The sequence below is a fragment of the Antedon mediterranea genome, chromosome 10 (assembly GCF_964355755.1).
Source record: "Antedon mediterranea chromosome 10, ecAntMedi1.1, whole genome shotgun sequence".
NCBI lineage: Eukaryota > Metazoa > Echinodermata > Crinoidea > Comatulida > Antedonidae > Antedon > Antedon mediterranea.
In genome coordinates, this window is record NC_092679.1 from 329,104 (window position 1) to 350,160 (window position 21,057).

At 33.4% G+C, this 21,057-nt stretch overlaps 1 protein-coding gene across 1 annotated transcript; it reads right to left on the reverse strand.

The window, feature by feature from the left end:
* Window positions 1–9,542: 9,542 nt before the first annotated feature.
* LOC140060755 (uncharacterized) lies at window positions 9,543–20,634 on the reverse strand. Its single transcript, XM_072107095.1, has 18 exons — window positions 20,513–20,634; window positions 19,978–20,192; window positions 19,469–19,626; window positions 19,146–19,322; window positions 18,178–18,395; window positions 17,906–17,988; window positions 17,431–17,624; window positions 16,835–17,053; window positions 16,476–16,586; window positions 16,200–16,358; window positions 15,163–15,379; window positions 14,628–14,829; window positions 14,389–14,540; window positions 13,774–13,991; window positions 13,402–13,541; window positions 12,868–13,042; window positions 12,394–12,546; window positions 9,543–11,970 (listed from the first exon to the last, which is right to left on the reverse strand). The coding sequence occupies exons 2-18, from the start codon at window positions 20,162–20,164 to the stop codon at window positions 11,737–11,739; spliced, it is 2,997 nt and encodes a 998-aa protein (XP_071963196.1). The 5' UTR covers window positions 20,165–20,192; window positions 20,513–20,634; the 3' UTR covers window positions 9,543–11,736.
* Window positions 20,635–21,057: the final 423 nt, after the last annotated feature.

Here is a 21,057-nt window from a genome sequence, read left to right on the forward strand (position 1 = left end):
TATAGCATCAACTCATCAGATTAAAATTAACACTGATGATTTTAGAAAAAGAAAGTAGCAATACAAGAGAAAGAATTTGTAACAAATGGGTCAAAAAATATTATATAAAAATGTATTTCTTATTTTATTTAAAAAATCATCAGTCTCCTCTCCTTAATTGCCTACGTCACACAGCTGACTTAGGCAGAAACACAAAAAACAAAATAACAAAATTTAATAGCATCAGCTCTTCGGATTAAAATTAACACTGATGATTTTAGAAAAGGAAAGTAGCAATAAAAGAGAAAAAATTTGTAACAAATGGGTTAAAAAATATACTATAAAAATGTATTTCTTATTTTATTTAAAAAATCATGAGTCTCCTTTCCTTAATTGCCTAAGTCACACAGCTGACTTAGGCAGAAACAGAAAAAACGATCTGAGTGTGTGCAAAAATGAATATAAAAGCACTCAGATAATGTACAGATGGCAGTATAATGATATAAGCAGTGAGTTACGCAGATCATAAGTCAGCTCTCCTTAATTGCCTAAGTCACACAGCTGACTTAGGCAGAAACACGAAAAATATAGTATATTGATATAAGCAGTGAGTTAGGCAGATCATAAGTCAGCTCTGTTTAATTGCCTAAGTCACACAGCTGACTTAGGCAGAAAACACGAAAAATATAGTATATTGATATAAGCAGTGAGTTAGGCAGAAAAACAAAAAAATATTATGACTGAGACACTTTTGTTATGAAGCTGTCGATATCATCTATATACAAAAAATGCTACCTTTAAGTAACAAAATGTAATATAGCATCAACTCTTCAGATTAAAATTAACACTGATGATTTTAGAAAAAGAAAGTAGCAATACAAGAGAAAGAATTTGTAACAAATGGGTCAAAAAATATTATATAAAAATGTATTTCTTATTTTATTTAAAAAATCATCAGTCTCCTCTCCTTAATTGCCTACGTCACACAGCTGACTTAGGCAGAAACACAAAAAACAAAATAACAAAATTTAATAGCATCAGCTCTTCGGATTAAAATTAACACTGATGATTTTAGAAAAGGAAAGTAGCAATAAAAGAGAAAAAATTTGTAACAAATGGGTTAAAAAATATACTATAAAAATGTATTTCTTATTTTATTTAAAAAATCATGAGTCTCCTTTCCTTAATTGCCTAAGTCACACAGCTGACTTAGGCAGAAACAGAAAAAACGATCTGAGTGTGTGCAAAAATGAATATAAAAGCACTCAGATAATGTACAGATGGCAGTATAATGATATAAGCAGTGAGTTACGCAGATCATAAGTCAGCTCTCCTTAATTGCCTAAGTCACACAGCTGACTTAGGCAGAAACACGAAAAATATAGTATATTGATATAAGCAGTGAGTTAGGCAGATCATAAGTCAGCTCTGTTTAATTGCCTAAGTCACACAGCTGACTTAGGCAGAAAACACGAAAAATATAGTATATTGATATAAGCAGTGAGTTAGGCAGAAAAACAAAAAAATATTATGACTGAGACACTTTTGTTATGAAGCTGTCGATATCATCTATATACAAAAAATGCTACCTTTAAGTAACAAAATGTAATATAGCATCAACTCTTCAGATTAAAATTAACACTGATGATTTTAGAAAAAGAAAGTAGCAATACAAGAGAAAGAATTTGTAACAAATGGGTCAAAAAATATTATATAAAAATGTATTTCTTATTTTATTTAAAAAATCATCAGTCTCCTCTCCTTAATTGCCTACGTCACACAGCTGACTTAGGCAGAAACACAAAAAACAAAATAACAAAATTTAATAGCATCAGCTCTTCGGATTAAAATTAACACTGATGATTTTAGAAAAGGAAAGTAGCAATAAAAGAGAAAAAATTTGTAACAAATGGGTTAAAAAATATACTATAAAAATGTATTTCTTATTTTATTTAAAAAATCATGAGTCTCCTCTCCTTAATTGCCTAAGTCACACAGCTGACTTAGGCAGAAACAGAAAAAACGATCTGAGTGTGTGCAAAAATGAATATAAAAGCACTCAGATAATGTACAGAGGGCAGTAAAATGATATAAGCAGTGAGTTAGGCAGATCATAAGTCAGCTCTCCTTAATTGCCTAAGTCACACAGCTGACTTAGGCAGAAACACGAAAAATATAGTATATTGATATAAGCAGTGAGTTAGGCAGATCATAAGTCAGCTCTGTTTAATTGCCTAAGTCACACAGCTGACTTAGGCAGAAAACACGAAAAATATAGTATATTGATATAAGCAGTGAGTTAGGCAGAAAAACAAAAAAATATTATGACTGAGACACTTTTGTTATGAAGCTGTCGATATCATCTATATACAAAAAATGCTACCTTTAAGTAACAAAATGTAATATAGCATCAACTCTTCAGATTAAAATTAACACTGATGATTTTAGAAAAAGAAAGTAGCAATACAAGAGAAAGAATTTGTAACAAATGGGTCAAAAAATATTATATAAAAATGTATTTCTTATTTTATTTAAAAAATCATCAGTCTCCTCTCCTTAATTGCCTACGTCACACAGCTGACTTAGGCAGAAACACAAAAAACAAAATAACAAAATTTAATAGCATCAGCTCTTCGGATTAAAATTAACACTGATGATTTTAGAAAAGGAAAGTAGCAATAAAAGAGAAAAAATTTGTAACAAATGGGTTAAAAAATATACTATAAAAATGTATTTCTTATTTTATTTAAAAAATCATGAGTCTCCTCTCCTTAATTGCCTAAGTCACACAGCTGACTTAGGCAGAAACAGAAAAAACGATCTGAGTGTGTGCAAAAATGAATATAAAAGCACTCAGATAATGTACAGAGGGCAGTAAAATGATATAAGCAGTGAGTTAGGCAGATCATAAGTCAGCTCTCCTTAATTGCCTAAGTCACACAGCTGACTTAGGCAGAAAACGAAAAATATAGTATATTGATATAAGCAGTGAGTTAGGCAGATCATAAGTCAGCTCTGTTTAATTGCCTAAGTCACACAGCTGACCTAGGCAGAAAACACGAAAAATATAGTATATTGATATAAGCAGTGAGTTAGGCAGAAAAACAAAAAAATATTATGACTGAGACACTTTTGTTATGAGGCTGTCGATATCATCTATATACAAAAAATGCTACCTTTAAGTAACAAAATGTAATATAGCATCAACTCTTCAGATTAAAATTAACACTGATGATTTTAGAAAAAGAAAGTAGCAATACAAGAGAAAGAATTTGTAACAAATGGGTCAAAAAATATTATATAAAAATGTATTTCTTATTTTATTTAAAAAATCATCAGTCTCCTCTCCTTAATTGCCTAAGTCACACAGCTGACTTAGGCAGAAACACAAAAAACAAAATAACAAAATTTAATAGCATCAGCTCTTCGGATTAAAATTAACACTGATGATTTTAGAAAAGGAAAGTAGCAATAAAAGAGAAAAAATATGAAAAAAATGGGTTAAAAAATATACTATAAAAATGTATTTCTTATTTTATTTAAAAAATCATGAGTCTCCTCTCCTTAATTGCCTAAGTCACACCGCTGACTTAGGCAGAAACACAAAAAACGATCGGAGTGTGTGCAAAAATGTATATAAAAGCACTCAGATAATGTACAGAGGGCAGTATAATGATATAAGCAGTGAGTTAGGCAGATCATAAGTCAGCTCTCCTTAATTGCCTAAGTCACACAGCTGACTTAGGCAGAAACACGAAAAATATAGTATATTGATATAAGCAGTGAGTTTGGCAGATCATAAGTCAGCTCTCCTTAATTGCCTAAGTCACACAGCTGACCTAGGCAGAAACACAAAAAATATAGTATATTGATATAAGCAGTGAGTTAGGCAGAAAAACAAAACAAAATATGACTTATAGACACTTTTGTTATGAGGCTGTCGATATCATCTGTATACAAAAAATGCTACCTTTAAGTAACAAAATGTATAGCATCAACTCTTCAGATTAAAATTAACACTGATGATTTTAGAAAAAGAAAGTAGCAATAAAAGAGAAATAATTTGTAACAAATGGGTTAAAAAATATTATATAAAAATGTATTTCTTATTTTATTTAAAAAATCATCAGTCTCCTCTCCTTAATTGCCTACGTCACACAGCTGACTTAGGCAGAAACACAAAAAACAAAATAACAAAATTTAATAGCATCAGCTCTTCGGATTAAAATTAACACTGATGATTTTAGAAAAGGAAAGTAGCAATAAAAGAGAAAAAATTTGTAACAAATGGGTTAAAAAATATACTATAAAAATGTATTTCTTATTTTATTTAAAAAATCATGAGTCTCCTCTCCTTAATTGCCTAAGTCACACAGCTGACTTAGGCAGAAACACAAAAAACGATCTGAGCATGTGCAAATGTATATAAAAGTACTCGGATAATGTACAGATGGCAGTATAATGATATAAGCAGTGAGTTACGCAGATCATAAGTCAGCTCTCCTTAATTGCCTAAGTCACACAGCTGACTTAGGCAGAAACACGTAAAATATAGTATATTGATATAAGCAGTGAGTTAGGCAGATCATAAGTCAGCTCTGTTTAATTGCCTAAGTCACACAGCTGACTTAGGTAGAAAACACGAAAAATATAGTATATTGATATAAGCAGTGAGTTAGGCAGAAAAACAAAAAAATATTATGACTGAGACACTTTTGTTATGAGGCTGTCGATATCATCTATATACAAAAAATGCTACCTTTAAGTAACAAAATGTAATATAGCATCAACTCTTCAGATTAAAATTAACACTGATGATTTTAGAAAAAGAAAGTAGCAATACAAGAGAAAGAATTTGTAACAAATGGGTCTAAAAATATTATATAAAAATGTATTTCTTATTTTATTTAAAAAATCATCAGTCTCCTCTCCTTAATTGCCTACGTCACACAGCTGACTTAGGCAGAAACACAAAAAACAAAATAACAAAATTTAATAGCATCAGCTCTTCGGATTAAAATTAACACTGATGATTTTAGAAAAGGAAAGTAGCAATAAAAGAGAAAAAATTTGTAACAAATGGGTTAAAAAATATACTATAAAAATGTATTTCTTATTTTATTTAAAAAATCATGAGTCTCCTCTCCTTAATTGCATAAGTCACACAGCTGACTTAGGCAGAAACAGAAAAAACGATCTGAGTGTGTGCAAAAATGAATATAAAAGCACTCAGATAATGTACAGAGGGCAGTATAATGATATAAGCAGTGAGTTAGGCAGATCATAAGTCAGCTCTCCTTAATTGCCTAAGTCACACAGCTGACTTAGGCAGAAACACGAAAAATATAGTATATTGATATAAGCAGTGAGTTAGGCAGATCATAAGTCAGCTCTCCTTAATTGCCTAAGTCACACAGCTGACCTAGGCAGAAACACAAAAAATATAGTATATTGATATAAGCAGTGAGTTAGGCAGAAAAACAAAACAAAATATGACTTATAGACACTTTTGTTATGAGGCTGTCGATATCATCTGTATACAAAAAATGCTACCTTTAAGTAACAAAATGTAATAGCATCAACTCTTCAGATTAAAATTAACACTGATGATTTTAGAAAAAGAAAGTAGCAATAAAAGAGAAATAATTTGTAACAAATGGGTTAAAAAATATACTATAAAAATGTATTTCTTATTTTATTTAAAAAATCATGAGTCTCCTCTCCTTAATTGCCTAAGTCACACAGCTGACTTAGGCAGAAACACAAAAAACGATCTGAGCATGTGCAAATGTATATAAAAGTACTCGGATAATGTACAGATGGCAGTATAATGATATAAGCAGTGAGTTACGCAGATCATAAGTCAGCTCTCCTTAATTGCCTAAGTCACACAGCTGACTTAGGCAGAAACACGAAAAATATAGTATATTGATATAAGCAGTGAGTTAGGCAGATCATAAGTCAGCTCTGTTTAATTGCCTAAGTCACACAGCTGACTAAGCCAGAAAACACGAAAAATATAGTATATTGATATAAGCAGTGAGTTAGGCAGAAAAACAAAAAAAATATTATGACTGAGACACTTTTGTTATGAGGCTGTCGATATCATCTATATACAAAAAATGCTACCTTTAAGTAACAAAATGTAATATAGCATCAACTCTTCAGATTAAAATTAACACTGATGATTTTAGAAAAAGAAAGTAGCAATACAAGAGAAAGAATTTGTAACAAATGGGTCAAAAAATATTATATAAAAATGTATTTCTTATTTTATTTAAAAAATCATCAGTCTCCTCTCCTTAATTGCCTACGTCACACAGCTGACTTAGGCAGAAACACGAAAAACAAAATTTAATAGCATCAGCTCTTCGGATTAAAATTAACACTGATGATTTTAGAAAAGGAAAGTAGCAATAAAAAAGAAAAAAATTTGTAACAAATGGGTTAAAAAATATACTATAAAAATGTATTTCTTATTTTATTTAAAAAATCATGAGTCTCCTCTCCTTAATTGCCTAAGTCACACAGCTGACTTAGGCAGAAACAGAAAAAACGATCTGAGTGTGTGCAAAAATGAATATAAAAGCACTCAGATAATGTACAGAGGGCAGTATAATGATATAAGCAGTGAGTTAGGCAGATCATAAGTGAGCTCCCCTTAATTGCCTAAGTCACACAGCTGACTTAGGCAGAAACACGAAAAATATAGTATATTGATATAAGCAGTGAGTTAGGCAGATCATAAGTCAGCTCTCCTTAATTGCCTAAGTCACACAGCTGACCTAGGCAGAAACACAAAAAATATAGTATATTGATATAAGCAGTGAGTTAGGCAGAAAAACAAAACAAAATATGACTTATAGACACTTTTGTTATGAGGCTGTCGATATCATCTGTATACAAAAAATGCTACCTTTAAGTAACAAAATGTAATAGCATCAACTCTTCAGATTAAAATTAACACTGATGATTTTAGAAAAAGAAAGTAGCAATAAAAGAGAAAGAATTTGTAACAAATGGGTTAAAAAATATACTATAAAAATGTATTTCTTATTTTATTTAAAAAATCATGAGTCTCCTCTCCTTAATTGCCTAAGTCAAACAGCTGATAGAAAAAATATAGTAGCATATATATTGATATAAGCAGTGAATTAGGCAGATCATAAGTCAGGTCTCCTTAATTGCCTAAGTCACACAGATAGTACAGGAATTTTTTCCAAAAATGGCCAAAATATAAAGTTTTTAAAATTCAATTATTATGCTATAAAATTGCTCTATATGATCATATATTGCTTTATCATCACCTTATAGTACCATAGACACCAGTTTTATCGAAAAATAAAAGGGTCGAAAAATGGCAATTTTTAGTCGCGTGGACGTTCACTATGTCGGTCGGTCGGTCCGGTATCACTATGCGTTTTAGCACGCGACTTATGGCTGTTGGCCTTGTTAGAAAAAATCCTTGTACTATAGTACAGAGAATTTTTCCAAAAATGGCCAAAATATCAAGTTTTTAAAATTAAATTATTATGCTTTAAAATTGCTCTATATGATCATATATTGCTTTATCATCACCTTGTAGTACCATAGACACCAGTTTTATCGAAAAATAAAAGGGTCGAAAAATGGTTACTATTGCATAATAAACATGCGCAGAGACGAATTGACATGCGTAGAACCCATTGTTCGTCTCTGCGCATGTTTATTATACTATAGTAACCATTTATGTAAAAACTGGTTTATTATACTTAACCATTTATGTCAAAAAATAAAAGGGTCGAAAATCGGCCATTTTTCGCAAATTTCCCTATAGTAACCATTTATGTCAAAACTGGTTACCATAGCACAATTGACATGCGCAGAACACATTATTCGTCTCTGCGCATGTTTATTATGCAATAGTAACCATTTATGTCAAAACTGGTTAATATAGCACAATTGACATGCACAGAACCCATTATTCGTCTCTGCGCATGTTTATTATGCAATAGTAACCATTTTTTCATTGTCTGTATTTATTATCCTATTCTTTGAGTTTTTTAAGCACATTCTAAATCCAAACTGGTTTTGTTAGCTAGCGCTGCATTTGCACATTTCTCCTGTTTTGCTCGTTGGTTGTTACTTCATAGTTTTCTCTTTGTAGTTCTAGCTGCCTTGTCAGTTCAATCTGGTTTACCAATTCTTGACGATTCTGTTGTTTCCTCTTTTGTCTTTCGAGATCTTTGATGACACCTTGCTTCAATTGCTGTAAAGTGTAAAATTATTGGTAATAATAATGGATGACTATACACCAAGTTAATAAGTTGGTATCGCCCTACTACCTACATAAAACGGCGCTACTGCAGTTTCGCACCTAAAACTGGGCATAAGACTTCACAGTAACTCATCATCAGCGCTGCGCAACAGGTCGATGTCTTTAAAAGGGAGAGTGTGGTGTGAAAGTGCATTAGCACCCATAAAACAATTGTTCAAGGGTGCAAGTTGGGTCCAGCCAGGTAATATTATCTAGGCTACTTTACTCTAATACTAGGTAGGCCTCCTTACGTTTTGGTCGTACTTCTTTTTATAATGCACTCCGGCTATAGTACTTGTAGCAATTACAACAGAAGTACCAAGGGTTATTTTTGCTGTCAACGACATGCCTTCTTATTTATACAGTCAGTAGTTCATTTAATCAAGTGAAGGTGTAGAAGACCATCCTCCTTTCTGGTAGAGTTATCAACGATATAGGCATATATGCCTAGCCTAGGTGAAATTCTTGTAGGCCTCCTTGGTCTAGTAGATAGGAGGAGTATAGTAGTACTACTACTAGCCTAGTAGTATAGGGTGACCGTAGTATATAGTAGGCCTAGCTTTCTTTGCTTAGCCTAAATGTAGGAGTATATACAGACAGACTAGACTTAAGCATATAACAAGTATAAATTAAAATAATTAGGCTAGGTCTAGTGCATTTTTTCGAAAAATAAAGCCCTCAGCTATATCTCCGAAAATGGCAAAATTTCGGCCTTTTTTCACTAGCTAGGCCTAGGCGCGCTACTCCGATCAACCCCTGAAAAACGACTGGGCATGGCAAAGGAATCATTTCGCGTCAACTGTGACGTGTAACGCGTTACTGACAATGGAAATATGATACGTCAACGGATTGGCTATAATTTCAGGTAAGAACAAATTAATAAGATGTTTGTGTTATGCGCGATTTGAACGATTTGCGCAATTTGAAATTGCGCAAAAAAATCCTTGCGCAATTTGAAATTGCGCAAAGAATTCTTGCGCAATTTAAAATTGCGCAAAGATTTTTTTGCGCAATTTCAAATTGCGCAATCAACTTGCGCAATTTCAAATTGCGCAAGAAAATCTTTGCGCAATTTTAAATTGCGCTGCACAATTTGTAAATTGCGCAAGATAGTTCTTGCGCAATATGACACCTTTGCGCAATTTGAAAACGAACTGTAAATTTTCAAATTGCGCAACAAAATTCTACCAGACAATCGGTATTATAATAATTTATTGGAAACTAAATAACTCAAAATAAAACATAATAAATGCGAAGATAACATGTGTATAATAAATACATAACATTTATTATTACAATTAAATAATATTATCACTGTAACTTGAAATAAATCAAAATAAATGTAAAAATTAAGTTTTTAATATTAGTTTAAGCTAGGCCATGTAACCTAGTCAGTATCAGTAGTCCAGACCCTAGCTAGGCTAGAGTAGTATAGCCGGCCGCCCGCGCCGCGCCCGCCTGGTGGAACACCACCGCTTCGTTTTCCTTCGTCGGTATGCTAACTTATAACAATATTTGCACTACTAAAATAAGGAAATGCGATATTTATCTTTAATTTTGAATCATTCTTAGAAATTACTATAAAAATATGGGTGTGCATGATTTCACAATCTGTCGAAAAACCTTGCGCAATTTGCAGATTACTTGCGCAATTTAATACGTTGCTTGCGCAATTTGAAACACATGTTTCAATTCAAATTGCGCAAGGATTTTTTTTGCGCAATTTCAAATTGCGCAAATCGTTCAAATCGCGCATAACATTTATTATGTACTAGGATATTTATTTACATCATGGAATCCATGTTTATATCATACAACCAGACGGAGATTAGAATGGCAATGGCCTATATCCCTACACGAGATAAGATTAGATAATGCACACGGACCTAGTGGGACTGGGCATATCTTTTACGAAAACTTACATACTGATAATACTGTACTCACAATTCGGCTGAATTTTACGTTTTGAGTGTCTATAACTATGGAACGCCTCTTCTTCCTTCAGTTCACATTTATCATGCAGTACACACCAATCGTCATGCAGTACACACCAATGGTCATTCTGTACACAGTACCAATCGTCATGCAGTACACGCACACCAAACATCATGCAGTCACTTTTGACGTGCTCGTATAACGTAATTTCGAGTTGGAAATTGAATTAAATATGATAACATTATTTAAGAAAGGTTGTAAAACAGAAATCGGGCCGCAAAATAGTGCATATTAACATTTAACATGCAGTGTGCGTGCAAAAAATCTGCGCACTCATTGCTATTTTTGTAATGCTTAAGGGGCCTAAATTTGGCTGAAACGTACTTTAATTTCATCAAAAATAAATGTTGACATTATACCGGTATGTGCTACACACGTAATTGTATTGCCATATGATGAAATATGACCTGAAATTTATGAGTACCAAATTTTATTTAATTGTGATTCATGCTTGTGAAAGATATGATTACAAACGTGATTTCGTTAAATCGAGCGTAGAAAGACCGCATAATTTTTTATTGCGCATTGTGAAAAACATAACCACATCAAGTCCTGGCCATAAGAAATATACTCTGAAAAATTGACTTAGCTAGATGAAACTGATATCAAGACAAGGTCATTTATACAAGTTGTGTTTACCGACATAGTGAGCTGTAATAATAATAATATTTATTCGGTCATCAATGTAAAAATAACCAAAGAGATTCTGCACTCACTCCATACAATACAAACAGTTCAGATAAAACCATATACATAAATTCAAATAAACTATACATAACATGAAATATAGTGTTTTGTTAGAGCAGCCTTAAATATTGAAATTGATTGTGAATCTTTTAAGTATGTCATTTGGTATTTGCTCCCATAGTCTAGGAAAGGAAAAGAGTTGCGTTGCACGCGATTAAAAATGGCCAAAATATCAAGTTTTTAAAATTCAATTATTATGCGTTTTTATTGCTGTATATGATCATATATTGCTTTATGATCATCTTATAGTACCATAGAACCCAATTATGTCGAAAAATAAAAAGGTCGAAAATTGCCAATTATCGAAAAAAGTCATGTACAGTACAGGGATTTTTTGAATGATATATATTTGGCTTTAAAAAAAAAAAATCCCTGTACTGATTCATAAAAAAACAAGAACATTTCATATGCTTCCCATATTTTAAACATATTTATAGTCTATATACGCACTACAATGTCCAGAAAAGTGTGAAATCTGATTGTAGCAATTCATTAAGATACTGTGTCAGACAAAAATGATTCTAAAAATAAATTAATGTCATTTAAAAATTACCCTGTAGTTTTTTTTCTCAGAAAAAAAAAATTGACTGTTGTAGGGCTTAATATGTATTGAGGTAACATGCGCAGACCGCATTATTGTATATATATATATACAGATTATTTCAAAGGCATATTTAAGAAAACATTACCAACATTGAATAAAATTTAGTAAATTCGGATCATGGAATTGGAATTAAAGATGGTGTATTGTACATTCCAATTGGTTGAAAGTTTTCTTGAATACCAAATGCACTTGTTCCAACAACCTGGAGGGCTTGCAGTGTTGTTAGTGCTGGAGAGGCTGGTATTGCAAGAACAGCTACACGTAAACCGTAACGCAACTCATCTGTTGGGATTGGTTGACCATTATCAGAATCAACGATACAGATCAGGTCTGGAACAGTAGCAACAATCTAAAATAACATAAAATCCATTCAACTCAATGTAAAAAATGGTAGTAAAAAGAAAATGTAATTATATGTAATATGCCAATTCCAAACTAGAAATAAAAGTTTGTAATGAAACTGAATTGAAAATATCCTGTATTATTATAATATTTGTCTTTTGTATAGAGCTTAACCAAAATAAATTTTCACTAATGCTACAACCACAAGGCTTGAAACAAGGTGGAAATTACATCATTTCATATGTTATGCGAAAGAGATGGGTTTTCAGCAATTGTTTGAAGATGGCAATAGAATTGGCATTCTTGATTCATTGTGGAAGAGTATTCCATAAGGATGTTTATCCAATCTATGTCTTTATAGGTCTGTGTTACTATACTCCATTTCAACACTAGTTACTTCTTGAAAAAGAAAGCATGTAAATATCCCTACCATTTCAGTGCATTGTGCGGTTGTCTTCCTTGCCAACAAGTTTTCATTCTGAAACTCCACATTCAGTGTGCTTTGACTCCATTTTAAAGTGCCCTCAATTGTCACGTTTCCTTTGTCAAATCCTTCGTTAGTCTTTCGTGCAACATTAGAAATCTGGATAGAAAATAGGGAAAACATGAACTATTAAATTATGAAAACATTTTAGTTTTATTATTATTTGTTTGTTTCTGTCTATATAGACTAAAGTAAATAGAATGTGAAAGTGTTTCTTCAGGAAGTTTTTCGAGTTGCGACCCATGACCTAACGAGGTCAGGTCAATAAATGTGTTCAATCAAAACAGAGTCGAGGTGGGGAGTGAAGAAACATGTTCCAATGTGCACACAGTTACATACTTTGGTAGTCGCTCATCGCCAAAACTAAAGCTTCCTAATTACACATTCATTATTATTAACTCTAATGGAAAAAATGCATACCTTGCCTATTATCAATAGAGTTCCATTTTCCTTTGTTATAATCGCATCGATCGGGGATGATGTAGCTGATAGAACTTTGTGTCCAAGATGGCGAGCTCGGCTTAATGAGTACAGAACACTCTTTTCTAAAATTTCGGACTTAGTTAAAGGATTGAAGCTCAAAGCCGCTGAACACCTGTCGACAAAACGCATAAATCAGGTGAAGTGAAATAAATAAGAAAGTATTTTTGAGACGTTGCTATATATAGTATTATTAAAGTTTAAATAGATATGTATAACAACAACAATTAGATAACAACAACTCTCCGTTGATAGATCTCCATTCCTTCATATCTTGAATACATGTCTGTATGTCTTTCCTAAAGCTCTGTCTACACTATCAAGCAAGTTTGACAAATAATGTGTCATGTGCCCAAATATGGTAGTGAAACGACATTACCATGTCCATACTATAAATGGGCACATCACGTTTTTTTGTCCCAAGTTTGATAGTGTAGGCAGGGCTTTACTAATAAAATAACTCAAAATGTTTACCCCATAGATACAACTGTTTTGCGGAAATGATCCTCAAGTTGTTTAGGTGTTTCAGCTTTAAGTACGACAGCTTGCTGACCTTTGTCATCTACAAGACAGCATGGGGTCAACGACTTACCATATATAGATGGAACAAACATCTAAAATTCAGAAGAAAACATAGAAATAAGGACGTTAATGGTGGATTCAAGTGAGAGTGAGATTGTTTTTGAGATGTTTTGCCATACTTAAATACTGATACCACACTTCATCCCTTTTAAATTCAAATCTCTCCTGAAAACTCACCTATTTCAATAGTTATTCTTTTCAAGAGTGCTTTATAAATATTTCATATTATTATTATTATACCATGGTAATTGAATTTGTGCCCACCTGTAACTCTGGGAAGGCACGTCCCATACCATCACAATCAACAACAGGTAAGTCTAGAAGTGCACCAACTACTAGAGGTTCCACAGCATTCATTCCACCAATCTCTGCACTCATCACACCTACTATTCTATCAGCTGTGTTCTTGCATTTGGTTTCTTCTCTAGAGTCTACAGTGCTGTAATTGTCAATGTATCGAATGCCATCACCTGATTTGACTTCTAAAATCAGTTTAAAATAGTTCATTTTAGTACATATTCACAGTACAAAAGAAATGAAGAAAATCTGTAGGTAATGTCAACGAATTGACTAAAAAGTTCATAAATATGTTAGCTTGTCGAGAGAATTGGTGAAATGTTCAATTTCTAAATGACGCTATGACCACACCCAGTCACAGGACCAGTAACAGTAATATCATGAACAGGCAATCAAATAACAATATCAACAATTAATATCAACACTTAATTCATTTGAATTGTATTTCATCAAATATAGAGCTGAAGATTGGTAACTCATCAAATATTTGGAAATGATCAATAAAGTATTTGTAGTTTAGCAATAGATTTAATAATGTTGCAGTATTTTGAATTAATGCATAATAATTAATGCTACTCTAACCTTTGATATCCCATGATCCTTCAGTAGACCTATTAATTATTTCCTGTTGACATTTGATTGCCTCCAACATTTCTCTTCCACTCATCAACTTTTCAGTCAAAACTCCTGGTGACCCCATGAAGGCACAAACAGCCACTTTACCACAACCTATCCTAAAGTTATACAAACATAATTAGATTTAAACATCTAAACATCATGTTTTCTGAAACTACTGTAAGAATAAGACAATTGCTATTTACCTCTCTGGAGCAATTACTCTGATCTTCTTGCCTTCTTTGAGAAGCTTTTGTGCACGTAGACGTCCAAGGTAGGGGCTACCCCCTCCTCCACACCCCAATATTCCAGCGCCAACACTAATGCATTCAATATCGTATTCTGTTAAGAGCCATTCACCGGTTTCTTTGTCAACTACTGGTTGTGAAAGATCTTCATTTTTTACACCTAATAAAGGATAAGACATTTGCATTTTGTCATTAGGAAGAACCTTAGCTTTATAAAAGGTTTTGATAACATTAATTCATCGTTATGTTTTAAATTTGTGGTAAATAATAGTAATAACCAGGAGAGACTCTGGACTCACTCAATACAGTAAAATAAAACGTTAGGTACTGTACATCAGAATCCACATAACTGAAAATAAAGTGTTTAGTCAGATTGACTAAACACTTTATTTACTCAGAGCAGCGTAAAATAATCAAATTGTTTTAACTTTTTATGCCACTTGTTATTAAAGTTTTTTCCATATATTCTAGTTTAATTAAACAAAAGATGTACCTGTAACAACCGATTTTTCTTGCTCGTTTTTTAATATTTGCTTGGAAGGTTCAGATCCTGCCGGTTTTCCATCATCCACTGTACAAGATAGAAAAGGAATTGAACTTTGAGAACAATCTACTGATTGCTGGGTCAACTTGAGGTCACCGACTGCTTTAACCTTTATACGTGTGCAGCCATGCACATAAGTAAGACTAACTTCTTCGATTTCAGTAATCTAAAATCAAAATTAAACATTTTAGCTACTATAAATGGCTATCCTTATAAAAAAAAAACAACAAAAGAACAGACAAATGGAGGAAGGAAAATTGTGGCAGGAATGTGGGCGTGTTATTATTCCCGCCGGTGAATTCATGGCAGGAATGTGGGCGTGTTATTATTCCCGCCGGTGAATTCATGGCAGGAATGTGGGCGTGTTATTATTCCCGCCGGTGAATTCATGGCAGGAATGTGGGCGTGTTATTATTCCCGCCGGTGAATTCATGGCAGGAATGTGGGCGTGTTATTATTCCCGCCGGTGAATTCATGGCAGGAATGTGGGCGTGTTATTATTCCCGCCGGTGAATTCATGGCAGGAATGTGGGCGTGTTATTATTCCCGCCGGTGAATTCATGGCAGGAATGTGGGCGTGTTATTATTCCCGCCGGTGAATTCATGGCAGGAATGTGGGCGTGTTATTATTCCCGCCGGTGAATTCATGGCAGGAATGTGGGCGTGTTATTATTCCCGCCGGTGAATTCATGGCAGGTATGTGGGCGTGTTATTATTCCCGCCGGTGAATTCATGGCAGGAATGTCGGCGTGTTATTATTCCCGCCGGTGAATTCATGGCAGGAATGTGGGCGTGTTATTATTCCCGCCGGTGAATTCATGGCAGGAATGTGGGCGTGTTATTATTCCCGCCGGTGAATTCATGGCAGGAATGTGGGCGTGTTATTATTCCCGCCGGTGAATTCATGGCAGGAATGTGGGCGTGTTATTATTCCCGGTGAATTCATTTATCAAAAAAGTTTTTTTCAAGTTGCAGGTGTTTGCTACCTTTACTGTAGATAAGTCAGCTCCATTCTTTACAGCTTCATTGATTGCAACCCTCTTTGCTTCTGCAACTGCATCCTCCCTACTAATGTTGGACAAGTTCACAATGGTGTCGTGTACTCCTCCAATCTGACTCATGGCTGCTCCAACTGCATTTGCAACCTTGATAAACAGTATGAAATAATCTATTACTGAATATACTCAATACACTATCTAAGGCTTTGTTTAGTTTATTTATTATAGATAATAACAATTGAAAATGAAATTAAAATGAATAACCTGATAATGTGGCGGTTTAATAACCGTTGTAGCCCCTTCTAACGAGTTCTTCTCATCCAATAAAATACTGCCACCACCGACTAAAACATACGGCAAGGCTTCTCTACTTAACTGAAATTAGAATTTAAAGGTTTACAGAATAAAAATAATAATAATAATATCCTGGATTTTTTTTTTTACCTCGTATTGGAAACATACTCCCATTAAAATGCAGCTAGTAATCAGCGCAAAGTTGTGTCTTGATCTAAACAGGTTCCCATTTATACACCTGGGTGGAGAGAGATAAGTAAGGTATCTTGCCTAAGGATACAAGAACATTAGGAATTAGAGAAAGCATCAACAAACTTTGTAATTCTTACTTTCATTTGATCCACAACTTCTTCAATCATTTCTTTCATACGATTCATCACAGTTGTAATCTCCTCCTTTTTCAAATGCTCCACTTTCTTACGATCTCCAAGAACATCACATCCACCGGCTACAGCAATGTCGGTAGTGGTCAGTGTCTGGCCACCAAACACCATAGCTTCTTCCACCAATTGATAGCCAACACTCTCTGGACCTACTTTACACACCAGCTGTAATGAAGCATGATTTTATAACTTGTGTTAATAATAAATAATAAGTCACTGGACTTGTAATAAGGAGATTTTGATTTGCGACCAATGACCAAACTATGTCATGTCAGTTCATTGTACGCATGTGGAAATATTGGGACATGTGTCCTCGCTCCTCACCTTACCAGGCACATCGATTGACCTGACCCTGGTGTAAATACATAATTTAGAACTGTATAGTAGAGTAGTAGTCTACTGAAGTTTGCTGTCCTACTAATCCTAATCCCCACCCCCCCCCCCCCCCTCATAAAATTTATGGTAAAACTAAGTTGAATCCAGCTATACAAATAGTTATAACTAGGATAGACCACTGCGTTATATTTTAAAAAGAAACTTACATCAACGGAAGAGGTGTTGATCTCAACCTTTGACCCTCCACCAAGACCAATGCTCATCACATCTGGCATGCGTAACTTGGTACTGACGCCTCCTATCTTAATATGACTTGACGCCTCTCGTGGGAAACCATTTATGAGACACCCAACATCTGAAGTTGTACCGCCAATATCAATTACTACTGCATCTTTAATATCTAAAAAATACAAATATTAGTGGAAGATAAACAATAAACTCAGACAGATTGTTAATTAACAACAAAACTGAAAATCCTATTTTTGACTGAAATTAGAATGAATTAATGTTTTACAATAGTTTGTAACATCTAAATGAATAGAGCAAACCTGCACTATCATTAGGATATATATTTATGTTTCTATCTGAGCAGTGTGACTAGATTTTTGGTGAGCAAATTGAGAACCTTGTAAGCAACCAGTCAAATACGCCTAATGTATAGTTAAATAGATCTTTACCCACCTGAGAGAAATGCAGCACCCCTCATGGAATTTGTAGGCCCTGATGAGAATGTATGTACAGGGAATGACTTGGTCTGCTCCGAACTGTAAGAAAATAAATTAATAATATAAAAGGTAAGGCACATTTAAAACTAACAATAAAAATACAGTATATCCCTAGAATTTACCTTGTCTTGTGTTAGAATATATCCTAAATTAGAAGGTGGAATTATACTGAAAACAGGGATTATATTTGGTCATAAACTGTAATAAACACATTATTTAGAATGTTACCTTTTTATTGTTCCATCATTTTGCGTCAAATAATAAGGGCATGTTATTCCAATATCAAGCAAGGCTTTGGATAATGCTTCTACGGTTTTCTGACACAACGGTTGAAGAGACGCATTAAGAATGGCAGCATTCTCACGTTCTAGCAAACCTATTTGGCCAACTGTATGTGAGCAAGTGATTTGAGCAATGGGAAATATGTCCTTAACAACACCACTAACCTGTAACAATAAAAAATAAAAAACATCATAGCAACCTTTTCATGGACATATTCAAAGAGGCACAGTACACATATTAAAACATTACTTTAGTGTAGAAATAGCATGTGATACCATCTAATCTTTCATAAAACATTAAACTCTAATTTTAAATTAATATATAGTTTACAAACATAATAGAACAAATTCTATAAATATATTTTATATAATTCGATATTATTGCTATATTAAATTGAATTGACTAAAAATAAATGACAACTTAATACTTTAATACCCATTGTTTTACTAGATCTCTTCTAAGTATATTAATAATACAAGTTATTAATCACTCAGCATAGTCTATATTCTGTAACACACATACTACATAGTTCATCCTAGGATTATAGTAGTATTAAAGTAGTACTTGAACTGAAAATACAAATCATTTGTAAAGCTAAGTTGATAATACTGGAATTTTTAAGCATTGTATTAAAATAATCCAGTGTAGGTTTCTTTATCGTTTTAAGGGATAACTGCTCTACTTTTTAAATCACTTTTTAAAAAATCAAAAAAAATGTTGATTATGATTGGTAATAATAAATTTAAAAGGAGTTTATCACCAGACAGTACCGTAGCTAAGAGAAATAAAGTAGTTCGGTGATTGCACGAAAATGGAACAATCTCTGTGCGGGCCTCAAGGTTGTCAAATATCTCTGTGAAAAACTGTACTGGTGGCTACGACCATGACAGGTATTCATAAACATAGATACATACTAGTTGTTCTTGTTCTGGATTTACTGGGGAAAAAACGCCACTGACAACAATATGTACTAGTCCTTTTGCTTGGATATCACTGATGTACGATCTAATCTCATCGTCATCAACATCTGTGATTGGCCGTCCATCAATTTGGAATCCTCCATTTGCCAAATATGTTGGTCCTTCCACAACCTGTAAATTAATCAAGTGTTAACATTTTGTCTACTTAAAGGCTAATAAAGGAAAAGAACATCAAACTGTAATTTAATTTGAAAAATTCAGGGACAATTACGTTTTTGTATTTGTTCTAATTCCATGATGGAAGAAATATTGCGTACCTTTCGAAGATCATCAGGAAAATCGCTAAAAGGAGGCAAAGCTCCTGATGCAGTACCGCACAACCTAATAACCGCAACCTTTACCAGTCCGCGTCGTTGCACAACAGCGTTCACAAAATGTGTTGTACCGACATTTACCTGTGCTATTGAGCATGTACCTGAAATAAACAAATAAATATCTCAATTTGTTTATTAGAATCATTAAAGCTCTGTCCACACTATCAAAAATGTGTGATGTGTCCAAATATGGTAGTGATATGACATTATCTTGTCCATATATGGGCACATCACATTTCTTCGTCACATCAAGAAATGTTTGATAATGTAAACAGAGCTTTAGATAATTAATATAAGAGAGGGGATCAAGTTGAGATTGTATGGTTGTTCATTATCACATTTTTCCTAATACATGTACCCATAGGCCTACACACGAGGTATCAAAAATAACCAGAATTGTACTGGAAACGTTTTAAACTACATTTGAATTATTATTGAAATGAAAATCAAACCATGATTAGCAGAAGCATCTTGAAGAGCAGAACTAATAGCTTTCTTAACGCCAGTAGTCACATCGTCTGTCGTTGGTTCCTTCACAGACCCAAGAACACGGTCGCCATGCAAAACAACGGCATCTGTGTTTGTTCCTCCAACGTCTACTCCGACAATACACTTATCAAACATCGAGTTATTACTCATCCTAACTAAATAGGACAAATATGTAGGCCTATTAACAAAAAAACAACATAGACAAATGAAACAAAATGTGTTTGTAATGTATGGAGGCAGAGTGTTAGATATGGTATTGTATTTATACAATTTGTTTGTAATGTATGGAGGCAGAGTGTTAGATATAGTATTTATAAAATGTGTTTGTAATGTATGGAGGCAGAGTGTTAGATATGGTATTTATACTGTAGTAGATCTTCTGATATGAAGCAACACAATAACAGATCTGATAAACTCACAAGGTCAATCCAGTACAGTACTAGATTTGTGTGGTAGCTTAATGTAATGTGGTGTTTGATAAGTCAAAACTGAACTCACCTTTCTGTATAAGTCACTTGGTTAGGGAAGCAACACAATCCTAATACTACAGTATTTAGATAAGTCTGAGAACAGGAACTAAGTCTAAAACATCAGACTTAGGTCATGGTCTTTGTAAGCCTGTAATACACTGCACATGTTAGACAAATACAACAACAAAGGGTCAATTGGGTCAACTATAATAAGATATTATTATGCAAATGATTATATCCAGGGTTTTAAATTGGTTTTTAATTTTTATAATGATATCTGGTGTTTTTGTCTGCTTCTGATATTATGTAATTATATATTTGACATTTTGAATCATATGTATTTATTTAGGTCAATAGGCCTATATAAAACTTACATAGAGGTGGCTTATGTCATAGAGATAGCGAATAATAGTTCTCTATTAGTCTTATGTGTACAATTGTATTTGTAGTCATATCAGTCGGTGGTTATCAGATCATAATAATATTTTGTAAGTCTAAGTTAATTTTTGATAAAGCCAATCTTCATCCACTTTATTAGCATTTCGCCAGCAACCTCCAGAACAATAACAAAAT